Source organism: Quercus robur, chromosome 10, assembly GCF_932294415.1.
Source record: "Quercus robur chromosome 10, dhQueRobu3.1, whole genome shotgun sequence".
NCBI lineage: Eukaryota > Viridiplantae > Streptophyta > Magnoliopsida > Fagales > Fagaceae > Quercus > Quercus robur.
In genome coordinates, this window is record NC_065543.1 from 33,813,779 (window position 1) to 33,830,301 (window position 16,523).

At 33.1% G+C, this 16,523-nt stretch overlaps 2 protein-coding genes across 3 annotated transcripts; both read left to right on the forward strand.

The window, feature by feature from the left end:
- The first annotated feature begins 4,295 nt into the window (after positions 1–4,295).
- On the forward strand, positions 4,296–7,507 carry LOC126702611 (uncharacterized). Of its 2 annotated transcripts, none has more exons than XM_050401360.1 (6): positions 4,296–4,537; positions 4,620–5,071; positions 5,172–5,507; positions 5,628–6,002; positions 6,161–6,372; positions 6,694–7,507. In XM_050401360.1, exons 1-6 carry the CDS (start codon positions 4,392–4,394, stop codon positions 6,940–6,942), a joined length of 1,770 nt encoding a protein of 589 aa, XP_050257317.1. In that variant the 5' UTR covers positions 4,296–4,391; the 3' UTR covers positions 6,943–7,507. The 2 variants fall into 2 exon arrangements, with proteins under 2 accessions (XP_050257317.1, XP_050257316.1); XM_050401359.1 differs by having other exon boundaries at positions 4,297–4,537; positions 5,169–5,507.
- A 6,695-nt stretch (positions 7,508–14,202) lies between these two features.
- On the forward strand, positions 14,203–15,781 carry LOC126702186 (3-ketoacyl-CoA synthase 7). Its single transcript, XM_050400844.1, has one exon. It carries the CDS (start codon positions 14,277–14,279, stop codon positions 15,648–15,650), a length of 1,374 nt encoding a protein of 457 aa, XP_050256801.1. The 5' UTR covers positions 14,203–14,276; the 3' UTR covers positions 15,651–15,781.
- The last annotated feature ends 742 nt before the right edge of the window (positions 15,782–16,523 follow it).

Consider the following 16,523-nt stretch of genomic DNA (forward strand, 5'->3'; position numbering starts at 1 on the left):
CTCCTTAAAAACGCCACTATAGGACTTAACTCAATTTTGAGTAAATCGAGTTTTAAAAGAGAGATATTTTCCTAATTAGTTTGGAAAGGGGGCATAAGGCTATATAATTTGGGTGAAAAGGACATTGGCCAATTTTGTCCGTAGGATTAGATTGATTGGGTAGCAGGCGAATCCGTAACATTGAAATTTGGTTTGTGCTAGTCATGAGGGTTTGTAGGGGAGGGAGGTCTAAGAGTAGTGTTTATTATACACTACTTGTTACACACACAACAAAATTGCACTGAAAACATAACTTGAAGTCACGAATTTGAAGTAAAAATTTGTGAGTTCAAGTCATGATTTCAATGCAATTTTTGGGTGTGTGCAAATATGTGTAACAATCATTTTTTGGGGCCTAATGATGTGGGTCTTTTGAGTAAAAGTTAGGTGATGAGTTTGAGGATTTTCAATCGTTTTGGGGATAGTTGTGTGTGTGTAGTTTGGGTTAGAGATTGCTATGCTTTTATAGGGGTGTGGGTTTGTAGGCTTTCAAGATCATTTGACATTTACATGATTATCTTTAGTTGATATAACAGTATATATGGGTTGTACCACATCAACTTTTACATTGAAAGTGAACTTGCTTCAAAATGTAATACTCAATCGTAAATGATTTTTTGAATTTAAAAAAATGTTGAAAAACATTTTAATGAATGATTGAGTTGAAATGTATTAAAACAATTTTTTATGTCTTTTATTTTATTTATATTTTGTGAATATTGAATTAATGGTAGTTTGGATTTTCACGTATTATTTTAGTTTTAAATCTTAGTATATTTATTTTCAACGGTGATTTTTCTTTTTATGTTTTGGTCTCTCAAAAATGAAATGAAATCTTGATTTGATGGATACCACTGACCTAGAGGTGCATTAAAAAATATAATAAAAAATTGAAAAAAAGAAAAACCTAATCTATTCTTTTTTTTTTTTGCTGAATAAACCTAATCTATTCTATGCAGCTTAGTTGATAATTTTGTTTAATCAATGAAGGATTAAAACTTGAAACTCTATGGCTATAGGTTTAAATAAGTAATTTTCTATTTATTTTTAAAAAGTAATATAAAGAAGGGGCTCCACATTTAGGAATGATCATCCCTATGAATGAGTCAACCCCGAATATTTACTTTCTAAGGGCTATCCTAAGCTATAGCAATTAGACCTGAGAGTGGGCAAACGTAGCCCCATAAAGAAGATGTTATAGGGGTGAGCGGAAATTATGAAAACCTTCTGTTCTAAGATAAATGCAACTTGGGCTATCATGCTGGCCCACAGGCGAATGATATAAATATATATATATATATATATATTAATATATTTATTTATTTATTTATTGAAGAGAGGTTTGACCATATGATTCGCAGATTGTGCTACCTCTTTAGTTTTATATGACATGGTTGATTAGCAGGTAAACTTAACATGATATTATTAGTCCATTAATTTGGGCTCGGCTCAAACTTGATGCATATCCTTGGCAACGTACAACCTTCAATGGCTAATAAGTTAACGCATTTTGGGAAAAACAAAACAAATTAACAAAATGAATCCTACCATTGCACATTCTTAGCGTGATGGTTACTTCACAAGTACAAAATTCTTGTGGGATGTGGGGAACAAGGATCGGGATTCAAGTCTTTAGAAAAGAGTTTCACACACATTTATACTTAGATTATACTAGAATATAATTTTTATCTTATATAAAAAGAAAAGAAAAAATTGAATCCCAAGCAATCTAAAAGAAAAGAAACACTTTCTCAAAAAAAAAAAAAAAAAAAAAAAAAGAAACAGAATCACAGTAAAGAAATATTTATATATTCACCAACAATAAGAATATTGAATGAGGCCTAAACTAAACTATAAATGTCAATTTGGCACCATTTAGGCCAACCATCAACCAAATTTTTGTATGAGCTTTGGTAATAGCTTATGAAAGTCCAAGTAAATATTCAAAGTTATAGGGCCATTTGATATTTTAATGCTTAATAGCAAAATTAAAAGTTCATTCACATGTACTATTGCTGTTTTCTTTTTCCCTTTTTGAAAATGATGAGAGCAGCAGACACATGTAAATGGATTTGAGTTCTAGAGTATATTGTTAATACTAAGTTAATTTTGTGGATAATGTAATATTTAATCTAGGAATATAAATCTTGGGTAACGCGTGTCTTTTTGAGTTGATCAATCATACGTAGAAAACATGATGCGCAGAAACCTTACCGACTAATTAAAAGACATAGAGCAGTAAGAAGATATCTTTTTATTTTATTTTTTGAGAAACAACTAAGAAGATATCTAAAAGAAGCTCAATTTGACAACACCACCCTCAGCTTTTTAAAAAGGCTCTTTATTCAGTTAGGAGGCAAAGAATACATCAAAACTCTATTAAACTAAACCCATCTAATCTCATTCATCTCTAAATTTTTTATTAATGGATTAAATTATTATGGTTAAACTTTTTTTGAAAATTATTTTAGTAATTCTTTTGAAAAGTTGTGTCCACAAATGCCTACCAATGCGTGTGACTTGGTTTTGGTCTCTTCTTTGTGTTTTTGGGACAGGATAGGACCCTTTCTCGTATAGTAGGATTTCATTTTTTTAATTACCCACTATGATACGAATCCAAATCTTCTGTCCCACTTTTCCTGCTCCACTCTATACTCCACCAATAAAAGCTTGCCACGTATTAACATAATTAATTAAATACTATAATTATTGACTTATTAATATTACCATTATTAATTAATGATAGTATTTAATTAATTATGTTAACACATGGTAAGCTTTTATTGGTGGAGTATCGAGTGGAGCAGGAAAAGTGAGACAGAATATTTGGAATACAAGGTTTCTGTATCTTTAATGGAAAGAATATTGAACATGATTCATCCTGATTTGCTTAATTGTACATAATGCACAACATGCCAAAGAAAATCCCACCTTTCATTGGCCATTGACCTTTAGGACAAATATCATTTCTTTGTGTTTTTAACAAAGACGCGTAGAATTTGAATCCCCTTCCTTCACTTTAAATATAACAAAAAAAAATCCACCTTTCATTGGACTGACATTCTATACCTGGAGTTACAAATTGTTAATTTTAATTATCTGTCTATCTTTCTTAGAAAAAAAAAAAAAAAATATATATATATATATATATGTAAATTGGGAAGGAGAGGAGAAATCTAACTATCTTCATTGATTCCAAAATTATAATCCAGAAAAATTTAACTGATAATGTAGTAAACTTAATTAGTATAACTAATCTAAAAAAAAAAAAAATCAACTTTTTAGGATTTTAAGTGTTGGCTACTTCTATGACAAATTTATATTATAACTTTGGATTTTTTACTGTGTAATATGTATGGATTAATAAGGGTTGAAGACTAAAGCTTTTGTTCATAGCACAAGTATAAAGGTCTTGCCCAGGCGAAAACCAAAGCTCAATCAAGTGAGAATGAAGATTCAAACAGAATGTTTTCGGTAGACACCTGGTAGTTTCTCAGTTGGTCAAAACCTTATTATGGAAAGACCCAAAATTTTGTTTTCACATCGATCTGTTTTTTATAGTCACTAAACCCCAAACACTACAATGTTATAAATAAATATTAAACCCTAATTACTAGATGGGAAAACGACTACAAAAATAGTGAGAAAACCTACTGAGAGAATCCATTGTTTTCCAACAATTCTCCATTGAATATCCTTGAGATTCCTATTATTCTAAAAACAAGATCACCTACAATGTGTTGGACCTAGATCATGGAAACACAAAGATGAATTCAAATATCTCGAATAAACTCTTGGAGAGATCAAGAGGTTGATTTTCAAGTGATAATCGTTTGTGAAGTGGATCATGTAAAAGTCACAAGGCAAGAGTAGTAATTAAGCGGTCTAGGGGTTTAAACAGTGTTTTTTTCATAGGAAAGCTACAAAGTCAAGCTCAAAAGGCCAAATTATACTAAAATTTGGGCACGAAAAGCTTGAAAATAAGAAAATACAACATGGATATATGTGGCATAGCAATAATATGTACTAATAGTAAATTTCATCTTTGAAATTACCATCAATTTACTGAGTTGTAAGCGTGTGCATTATTGCTTCTTAAACCCCGTCAATATATTAAATGAAAATTTACTGTTGTCCCAAAAGATAATGGTGCTTAAGGTATAGTTTAAATTGTAGGACAAATATGACATTTTGTATTAAAGAAATGGATCAATTTGACCAATAAGGAAGAGGTGGTATGAAAAGCAGCCAAAGTAGACACTTTTTCTAGGAGTTTTGCTTTGTCTTGCTTTGCTTTGCTTTGTGAATGAGAACTTAACTTTGGAACTCATTTTGAAGCTAACAAGAAGAAAATGCCATGTTCAGAAAAAGAAGCTCTTGTTAGGCTGTTCTACAATGTCTCGAGTTCATTCCAGCTCCTCTTCCTCTTCCTCTACTGCTCCTCCTTTATACTTCCCAAGTTCTTCCATTTTCTTGGCAGAAATCCAATAATTCAAAGGTCTAGTAGCAACATCTCTTTAATTCTCTTTTTCATGTGTTAGTTTGCTTTTCTTGTTTCTTAATTTTTTTGTGTGTTTCAGAAACCAAAATCGATATGAATATAACTTCTCAGAGGATGAAGCAGAAGAAGTAGAAGTAGAAGAAGAAGAAGAAGATGAGAGGTATTTTCATGTTGAGTGCAACGAAAAAGATCTTCTTGTAGCTGACATCATTGGTGGCGGAGAATCACTATTGTTTTTGCCAAAACACCCTCGGAGGAATCAAACTCTTTCTGAAGAATTCATTACTCCACAAGAGAGCTTATTTGAAGACCCAGATGAAGATTCTGCCCTTGAAATTGAAAACCTCTCTGTTAAATGTGTTCATGAATCTGACGGAGAGCATGAAGTTGAAGATGTGTTTGAAGAAGAGATTCCTACAAGAGATGCTGATTCAGTTTACAAATCTGAAACAAATCAAGGTGGGCCCTACATGCTGATTTCTAAAGACCTACACAAAAGTGAAGTGGAAGACAATGACAAAAACTGTGACGGTAATTGCAACATGTCTAGGCATCTAAGTTTGTTACATCAGTCACATGTTGTACTTATTATACTTTCACTGATCTGATATTGTTTTTGTTTTTGTAGAAGACTATCATAATCGAGAACATGAAAGCAAGAAGTCAGAGACAACAAATTTCTCAGAGGATGAGAAATTTTTTACTTTTGCACCACCCAAGTCAGAGAGAAAGAAGTCAATAGTTCAAGAAAAGGAGGAGGATGAGATATTTGGTGATTCATGCACTGCTGGCTCTACATCTAAGAGCTCGTCAGAGTGGAGAAGCTCAGTTAATTATTCTGAGGATCCACTTTCTTCTTCATCACGAAGGAGTTGTCCCAAATGGGAATCGTACACAATGTTTCAAAAATATGATGAGGAAATGATGTTCCTAGACAGAATAAGTGCACAAAAGCTTCATGAAACTGGTATTTTGACCATTTTCACTTTCTATTTTTGTTCTCTTTGTTAATACCATATTTATCATTCCCTTGAAAAACTAACATTATAGTAATTATATATATATATATATCACAACCAAAATTCAGAGTCACTTAGGTCTGTTCTAGTGGGTCCAAGATCAATGTCAGAGAGAATTGTTCATAAAATTTCAACAATAAAGAAAAGGCCATCAGATAACCGTCAGAACCCATATCATGAACTGGAAGCAGCATATGTGGCACAGATTTGCTTAACATGGGAAGCTCTAAATTGGAACTACAAGAATTTTCTACAGAAGAGAGCTTCACGGCGTGACAATGACCCTGGCTGTCCTGCCCATGTTGCGCAAGAATTTCAGCAATTCCAAGTTCTTTTACAGCGATATATAGAAAATGAACCTTATGAGCAAGGCCGGAGACCTGAAATCTATGCTAGGATGAGGCTTTTGGCACCAAAGTTACTTTTAGTTCCAGAATACCGAGGTAAGTACTTTTTTAATCTGAAGTATCTATGAAATGTATCAATTTTAAATTGAAATGATCGTTTTTCTTTGAACTTTAGTCATATGAGTTCTTTTAATTACACTATTCTACCTTTTTAAGATTAATGTTTCATCTATATCTATGTTGTGTTTTTAAAGATTCCGAAGACGATCAGAAGGATGGTTTTGGATCAAGAATATCTTCAGATGACTTTCTTCTAATATTGGAAGACGGCATCCGAACTTTCATGAATTTTCTCAAGGCTGACAAGGAAAAACCTTGCCAAGTTATATCAGCATTTTTTAGGAGAAATCGAAGAGGTTCAGTCGATCCAACTCTTCTCCATCTAATGAAGAAAGTTAATCAAAAAGTAAGTATGCATTTGCCTTGCATTCGATTTTAATCTTAACAGTTCATCAATTATTATAGGATAAATAGTAAATAAGGCATATCATATATTAGGGATTAAGATTGGGAAAATATGATCAATATTAATAATAGTCTCTACTAGGAAGTTTTACATATATATATATATATATTTAGATTATATTATATTATAGTAGAATTTTTTTTTATATAAATAAATTCTCTCTTGCATAAAAAATTGCTTAGAGTAGATTCTCCTAATAGTAAGGGAAATTTATTATTATTATTTCTTGGGTCCAACAATTAACAACTGTTTTCTACACAGAAAAAGATGAAGCTTAAAGATCTTCGCCATCCACGAGTATGCTTGATGAGAAAAAGGAAATTAAAGGTGAACGAAGAGATGGAGATCTTAATGGGTCTAATAGACCTGAAAGTGGTGTCTAGGGTTTTGCGAATGAATGACATTGTTGAAGAACAGACGCACTGGTGTGAAGCAAAGATGAGCAAAGTGAGAGTTGTGGAAGGGAAACTGCAAAGAGATTCCTCACCACTTTTCTTTCCTGCGCACTGACCCACCATATTTTGATGCTTTATGACTAGATATTGAATGTGCATTACCACACAAAACGGATATCCAGGAAACCCTTTTGTAAATACTGTAGAAAAAAAGAAACATATGATGGGGCCCAACGGATGAAAGTAACTACATGTGGGTGACATGGATTATGGTGATATGGAATCCATGAAAGAGAGTAGTATAGATCATGGTTAGCTTTGTGATCCATGAATGCTGAAAGTGAAAGACCGAAGACAAAGCAAGGAACATGAAGGTAGAGACAAAGATAGCTTTAGCTTTAGCTTTTTTTTTGTTAGGGTTTTAATAAGGGATATGAGCTGCATAAAAAGAAAGAATGAACAAGGCTGCTAGACATGTGGAATAAAAAGGTAGCACATGGTACACTCAAGGGATTAGTATAAGCAGACGACCCCACTTAGATAAAAGAAAGGAGAGAGAAATAAACGTGTACATCAGCCTTTTATGATATATCTAGAGAGCATGGTATTTTATGATTTATGTTAATGTTAATCTTGTAGTTTGGACTATATCATGGAGATGAAATGGATGACTTTCAAAATGCATTTGACTCGGTAAAGGTAGAAAGCATATTGCGATAGTAGCAGATTTAGAATCTTAAATACGATCGATGTATTTTCTTTTTATTCAAAGTCTTCTTCAATCAACTTTCATCCTATTTCATTGTTTGAACTCCTTTTCCTTTTCTTTGTGTGTGTTTGTTTCTAAAAAAAATAAAAAACTTCATGCTATTTTATTGTGTCTCTAATTTCTATACGCTTAGAGAGAGTACAATTGTTGCAAGAATTCGTTTCCTTAGAAATAGAAGCATTGGCCATGGCGTACATTGAGGGCTGGAAAATATGCCTGGCACAATTAATACCATGATCAAGTCCAACAAGAAAAAACAACTTGCAATAATGAAGTGAAACTGACCAGTCTCTTCTGCTTCTCATTGTAGACAGTACAGGTGCTTAGAATTACGTAGCAGTGCAGTGAGAGAAAAGAAAGAACTGTAACCTTAAATTTCAGGATGACTGTTTTCTATGATTCATATCTAGCTAGATCAAGTATTTTGATAGCTACCCACTTTTTTCAAACTTTCAAGGTAAGTTAAAAGATATGTTAGACCCCTAGCTAGGTTGACTTTGTACCAATTTTAACAATTTATTAATGTCTAGTCCAAGTAGTTACTTAATTGATTTCAATTACAATGTGAATAAAATGGTAAAACAACCACATACAAAAGATAAAGCGTTGTTCACGAAGTAAAAACCCAACAAGAAAAAACACTCGGAAGACCTAACCTAGCTCATCATATCCACAGTAATTCTACACTGAAAGTCAAGACGCCAACCACCAACCCAATCCCTTGATTACTTCAAGGCCACTTGAAGATTTATGTTGTATTTGTGGTTTCAAAATAGCACTCCAATAACATAGGTGGTTAGCTTGTATTTGGGTGGCTAAATTCTCCTATCAAGGATTTTACTAACGGAGAGGGTTGGAAGACAAATCTAGGTTCAGAGGGTTTTTCTTATCATGCATACGAATCATAATATCCCATACATCTCTCATGATGAATTCCTAGGCGTGGGGTGAATTTCCAAAAATTCGCTCCACTCCCCCCACTAAGTCCACACATCTCTTAGCCTGTTGTAATGCCTTCTTACCAGGCTGATTTAGCTGGTTTTTCCTATTTTAATGATAGTACTATTTTCTAAAAAAAAAAAAAAAAAAAAAAAAAAAAAGTCCACACATCTCTCATGATGAATGTGGCACCTAACAAGTATACCCACTCCAAACTCTCTATAAAAAGGACCAAACTTCACCAAGTAAAGGTATGTACTACTATTCATCCACTTCTCATACTTGAATCCTAGAGAGAAATACAAACATGATCATCAGATGATTCTTGGCCGGTTCCACCCCAGTTAACTTCGATAGTCTTTCTTTCTTCTTTAGGTTACTAATTGTCCTTAGTGTTCGGAGCTTGTAGCCTACTAATTTCATACTTCATCAATATATGTGTGTGTGCGTGAGAAAGAATAGATACCAATGAAAAGGCACCAATTAAATGTCACTACAGAGACAACTTTTAAAACATAATTAAAATGGCTACTAGCGATTAAGAACCATCAACCCTCACAAAGATACATACTTTGTCTCCTTATTTCTACAGAAATTTGCTAATCTGTCCATGATCTCACTTGAGTAAATTGATTGTAGCTTAAGGGAACTGGCTCTCACTTGAGTGAACAATTTATTTAATTTGAAAATTTTGGCTATCCTTTGCATGTAATTTTGCTTAAGTGTTCACTTTGAAAGGGGATCACCACATATATTACAACCTACATTTAAAAATTTAAAAAAAAAAAAAAATCCCTACTAGCTTGTGATATATTGAGATTCATATCTTATCATGCATACGAATCAAAAGATATCTTTGGAGGTATGCCTCTTAGTTTTGTCATTTCAAATTTTCAACAAGTTAATGTTGACTAGTCTTAAAATTTAAAAAAAAAAAAAAAAAAAAAAAAAAAAAAAAAAAAAAAAAAAAAAAACTCTTAATGCTTCAAAGTCATAAACAACACACATCACACATGAAAAATATCCCATACACCAAAATTCACTATTAATTTGTTCGAAACTAATATGAACTTGTGCTACTACCTAGTTTAACGTACATTTACACACAGCCTGCTCTAAAATATAAGTATGAGATGCCCCAAGTAAAGAAAGACCATCTAATTTTAACCAATAGAGTTATTTCTTTCATTGTAATAATATTAATTAAGCTCAAATATTAGCCAATAAATAAATCAATATTTTTAAACAAAAGAGAAATTCTACGTTCACAACATTTTTCACAATATTTTCACAATAAATTTTAAGTGGTAGGTTGTTACTGGCTATTATTGGTGGCTAAAAAAGTAATTTTAGTGGTGGGTTTAAATTAGAACTAGTAATAACTTAACACTTAGGATTTGTTGTGAAAATGTAATGCATTTAGCACTTCTAAAAAAAAAAAAGCAACACACAAAATTTTTCACAACAGTTGAGTTGGCTAACTTTTACTGGTTCTCATCTAAATTCACTACTAACATCATTTTTTTTTTATTTACCACTATTAATTTGTCACATCAATAGGTGTGAAAAGTTTGTCAAATTTTTTATGTCTATAGACATTCTCAAAAAAAAAAATTTGTGGTGGTTCATATTAATTAGTAATTTTGCATCTAACAAGAGAATAGAGCTTAAGCAATATTTAATTTATTTTTTTTAAGTCATTTTTAAATATATAAAAAGCATCAACTCATTTTTTGCCTTATTTCCCTAAATGCATCAAGTCACCCTTGCAATATTTACAAGAGTAAACTCTTTAAGTCTTATTTAGAAGCGACACGTACTACTTCTATGTTCATATAGGTGAATTCCTTCTTTTGTCATTGTTAGATACATAGGCATTGCACTATAAGATTGTACTTCACTAAGAGTACAACTCACCCTTCACAAGTAACAATCAGCATTGATCAATCCTAAATGAGACTTTAGTACTAAAGTAATCACTTATCTGTAGCTTGTTAATACCTTTTAAACCTTTTTAAATAAAGCCTAAGTGAGGTTGGGTTCCAACTACAAGTGATCCTATTTGAAGGATTTTAGTCCCATTCTAAAAGATATTGCCCTTACTTCTCAAGAGAAACATACGCGGTAAAGGTATAATTTCTGACTTAAAATCTTAGATTTTATCCTTATTTATATTATCTAGCTTTGAATTTCATGATCATATGTTGATTCACAGTAGTGTAATGATCATGTAACTAGAAATTGAATTAAAATGATTGTCTCTTAGTTCTTAGGTTTATGTTTTCTTTTTACTCACATCTGATATTGCTCATTGGTTTAATCTAGATTTTTTTTTTCTTAATCATGTGTATAGGTTAGGGGTGTTTCATTTGATTGACATCACATGCATGCCGATTTGATTAGTCATTACTCAGGATTAGTCATCCTACATAAAATAACAAAATTTTCACCCCAAAAATAAATAAATAATCATGCGAATGGAAAAGGTCAAATGTGGAAAGAATAATTTATCATGCATTTTTACATGCACCCATAATTTTGATTTCATTTTATGTAGTTTATCACTCCAAAATGATAGAATTTGTCATATGAAATTATGTGTTTTGAGCATACAAGTGGAGCTTTCTCACATATATAAGATGATTAATGTTCATACAAATGAAGTTTTTCTTTTTTTTTTCTTTTTTTTTTTTTTTAAAAAAAAAAAAAAGTTTCAACTTATGATATCCACTTCTGATGATAGCTATTTATCAACAAACCAAGACACCAATCAGTTTTTTGGTGTAGGTGGGGATTGAACCTTAGATCTCTTATTCAACCATCAAAAATTTTGCCAGTTGAGCTAACTGAAACCCACCCATACAAATGAGGTTAATGGTTAATGTTCATGAATTTAACATGGGAATTTGGTTCTCATTCACAAAACAATAGCAACGCATCCATTCCCATGTCATTTACATTATAACATGCATTGTAAGATGTCCAAGCATCATTCACATGCATCTAGTTTTTCATCAAGTCCTATTGTTTTTGAGTCAATTTATGAACAAATTTTTTTTTTTACTTGGGCTTGACTCGTTTATTAAAAAAGCCTAAAATTAGACTCAAGCTTGACTCGTTTATAAACAAACAAACATAGATGAATTTTTTATCAAACCAAGCCCAAGTAGTTTATAAACATCATGGTTCATTTACAACCCTAAGCATAATTGACTCTAAATGGCCTACAAAAATACATTTTTGTCCATGAGCTTTTTACACTCTCTTTACTTCATTGGGCCATTAAAGTAAAAACATTTTTTTTTCCTTTGCAAACCAAATAAAGTAATGATAAAATACATTCTTCTCTTTTTTTATCTCCTTCCCTCCCTTCATCCAAACATACAAGAGGAAAACATTTTCCCCCTTTCTTTACCTTTTATTTTCCCTTGTCCTTTTCTTTTTTCTCCTTCCCCAACTACAACCAAACTCGGTGTAATAAAGCATTGAAGAAGAGGTACTTGTATCTAATGCTAGGTGATTCCCAACTATTATGGTCAGCCATTTTTGTTCCTCAAAGAGGCCAACTAGTTGGCCCATAATTTAGCAGCTTGGCCCACCCCCATCTCTGTTGTTCCTACTTGGGTGTTTTCTTCCTTGGCTGAAATGAGTTGGTCCCCTTAGGCTTTTGTACCTTGACTCATTTTCACAATTAATCGTAATTGACTGATTGTAACTTTTATATGGATTTTTTTTTCTTTATAACAAAAAAGGGTAGGGGTGATGAATGTGACCATCCTACCTAGGCATGACTATAATAACACTTTATTTGTTGGGTCTCAGGCCCTACTAAAGTGTAGGAGGACTACAGTAAGTCATAACTTTTCAGTCCCATGAGAAACACTAATAAACCTTGAGCTACTGAGAGAGGTAACCCAAGTGAGTCCATATTCGGACTCAAACCTTAGACCTCACACTTAACGCATCTTGTGCATCACCTAAGACCACAAAACCACACCCCTCGATAGTAACTTTTATATGTACCAATCCTTCTTCTTTTTTCCCAACATTCAGAATCAACAATGTAAAATAATTATTAAAAAAATCTTGTAATTCATTGGGTCCGAGAATTATTCTTTTTATCTCTGATCATCCATGAAATGATAGCAAGAAAAGAAAGTCAAATGGAGATTGGAGGACCTAAATATCCAGAGCCAGAGACATATGCAGCAGGCCATGCTTTTTCATTGGTTTTGATGATAAACAATTTTTTCTGTAACTTCACATCACCTTCAACTAGCAGTGTTATCCTAGAACAACTCTCCTAGTCCAACACTGGTCCACGCTGCTCCCTATTTCCAGGCGAACTGATCAACTCATTTGGGCACCCATAAATAAACATGATGTCCATACTCTAATGGGAGCTATCACCTCCACTTATAAACATTTTATTGACAACAATAGAATAGCCAATGAGCATCGTAACCTTCAATATATTCTTTCTTCTTTTTTCTTTTTCTTTTTATAAAGAAAAACCTTCATTACATTTGAAAGTGCCAATGCCACACAGAAATTCATACCACACTAATTTTCGACCTGAAAGCCTGAATCCCAGGGGCAACAAAAGTGTGGGTTGTTAAACTTAGGGACATAACTAAATGGTTTGTACATGCAAACTTTGTGATCAAACAAATTAGGTTGCCTTTGTTTCAACGCAAATAAATAAAGAAGTTTCCTTTCCTTATGGAATACAATCGTCAAGAATAAAGAAAGATGGGCATTTGGAGAATCATATAGAAAGCATAATGTGATTATCACAATATCTCAGATTTTAAAAATTATTTGAAGATGAACAAAGAGAGTATTTGAATTAATCTTGTCCAACTCACATGTTTGTCACGCTCATTGAAACCGAGATTTCTAATTTTTCAGTTATTATGACCACCTAAAGATTGGTGACTTCACCCTATCCTGGAATCAAAATTTCTAAAGCTTTTTCATCAATACATATATCCAAAGCTTACGAGGCTCCCCCCAAAAAATAATGGGTTCTGCTTCTTTGGCATTTACTCAATATGTTATTTTTAGATATTAAAAATTAGTAATTATAGAGATGAAGCAATTGGCAATCCGCTTCTTGATGCTAGGAATCAATTTTTCATCTTATAATATTATCAAACATTGAAATGTATGAAGTTATGCTTACTTAGCCATTTAATTTTTGTGAGAGAGAGAGAGAGGGGCAATGGTTGCGTTCCAAAACTTCTCTCTTGATCGCTTCATTATATGAACTAGACTCATCACACACGCTTCGCATGCAATGAGGCTTTTTTTTTTTAGTAGTTCTATTTTGTAGCAAAAAAAAAAAAAAAAAAGTGTTTTTATTTTATATATAATTTTTATTTTGTGAATCTAATTTATAAGTGGATAAAAAAATTTGAAAATTAATAGGAAGTGGCTTTATGTTTTTTAGGCAATGTTTTAGTAAAAGTTAGAGTTATATTTTTACCGGATTATCATTTAGTTTTGTTTTTACTTAAACATAGGAATGTAGGACTATTTTTGAATAAAAAAAAATGAGGAATCCAAATAGGGAAAGCCTTTTAAATAGTTGTATAGATAAACACTAAACCGTTCATACACGTGCACACACGAACACATAGCTAATAGTTGCATTTTTTAACTTCTTTCTTGCTTGCTTGTTTGTATAAAATCAAAAGCATCAAATTAAACTCCTAGCAATCTGATCCAGGAATTTACCCATGGAGATTGTCTTGATTAGATATTTATCTTTTACAAACCTATCTGTTGTTACAGAATTCCCAATATCCCTCACCCATCTCTTAGCTATAACTGCATTAATCATTGCAGTTATCTGTTTTACTTTCAGATCCAATCCTGTTTACCTTGTTGATTTTTCCTGTTATCTACCTCCCGATAGCTTGCGAGTTCCAACTGCTAATTTTATTGAACATTGTGAAGCATCTAATATCTTTGACCAAGAATGTATCGATTTCCAAGTGAAAATATTGGAAAGATCAGGTATTGGATTTGAGAGTTGCATGCCTATTGCAGTGCATGAAATCCCACCAAATAATTCTTTTTACCAAGCTCAAGAGGAAACTGAAATGGTTCTGTCCACAATAGTCAAAGACCTTCTTTCCAAGCACAACATAAATCCTAAAAGCATTGACATTCTTGTATCCAACTGTAGCCTCTTCTGCCCTACACCATCCCTTACATCTATGATCATAAACAAGTTTGGATTCAGAAGCAATGTAAAGAGTTTCAGCCTCAGTGGAATGGGTTGCAGTGCTGGAATGTTATCAATTAGTCTGGTTAAAGATCTTCTAAAAGTTCACAAAAATTCAGTAGCTTTAGTTCTCAGCATGGAAGCTATAACTCCCAATGGTTATAAAGGTAAAGTTAAGTCCATGCTTATGGCCAACATTTTGTTTCGAATGGGAGGAGCAGCTATTTTGCTTTCTAATAGGAAGCAAGACAAGCACAAGGCCAAGTACAAACTTCAGAACCTTGTGAGAACACACCTGGGGTCTGATGACCAAGCTTACCAGTCTGTTTTCCAACAACCTGACGAATCTGGGAAAGTCGGAGTGTCTCTATCACGAGAACTTCTACATGTGGCAGCAAAAGCATTAAGGACAAACATATCGGAATTAGGCCCACTTGTCTTGCCATACTCCGAGCAGCTCCGGTATGGATGGTCAGTGATTAAGCAGAAAATATGGTTTTCAACAGGCCAGAAGGGAACTTATGTGCCGAATTTCAAAAAGGCTTTCGAGCATTTCTGTATACATGCTGGTGGAAAGGCAGTAATTGATGCCATAGAGGACAATCTCAGCCTACACAAAGAAGATGCAGAAGCATCAAGAATGACATTATATAGGTTTGGCAACACTTCATCTTCATCACTTTGGTACGAGCTGAGCTATCTGGAGGCAAAAGGAAGAGTGAAGAAGGGAGACCGGGTTTGGCAAATTGCCTTTGGTAGTGGCTTCAAGTGTAATAGTGCAGTTTGGAAATGCATATCAGATCTTGACCCAGATTTAAGAAATTCATGGTCAGACAGAATCCATTTGTATCCTGTTGAGATCCCAAAGGTGTGTGATCATTGACTATCACTGCAAATGCTATGAAGATCTCTTTATGGATTTTGATGAATTAACATTCAGACCAAAGTGAAATTAGTAGTTAACAGGGAATGGACTTAATATCAGATCTTTTATAGAGAGTCCAAACACTAAAACTATATACCCACGTTAATTTCAGATACATTAAAGCAAGTTTTATCTAATTGTCTTCGTCAATAACACCAAGGAAAACCATTCTTAAGATACACAGTTTTTATTTATTTATTTTTTTTTATAAGATACACAAAGTTTATTTTCCAAGACAATATGAGTTTCAATTAGTTATAGAATCAATTTAATCTTTTTTGTTTTATAAAACTCATGTACCTAGGGCAATCTATTCTTATTCCTTGAGCTATCCTCCTAAAGGGGCTCTCTCTCTCTCTCTCTCTATATATATATATATATTGGTCAATTACACATGCAACCGTTGGATCTTGAACTCATGATCTCATCCTCCTACAACTCAAAACACAGTCTTCAAACAGTTGAAATAATTTCCCCTAGCTGAGCATATACCTAGAAAAGTCAGGGGAAAGATGAACCTGTTGAAACAACTGGTCTTTCCTATAGATGCTACCTTAACTGCTGTCGGCTCACCTTAGATTTTGAGGTTTAGGATCGATGGGCTTTTCATGCTAGATCTCGCTTCCTAACAACAAATAAAGCTAGTTAAGAACAGCTAGAAGTAGGTCAACTATCTTCCAACCACTTTGGAACTTTGCATATATAGCTTTATTAGGTTATGCAATAAAAGGGGGGCTTTGCTCTGGATCCCCCCTACTTGCAGAAATGAACAACCGCGACATACATCTTCTCCATAGTCTATGCCGCCTTCCTAAATCCATTCCGCAACTC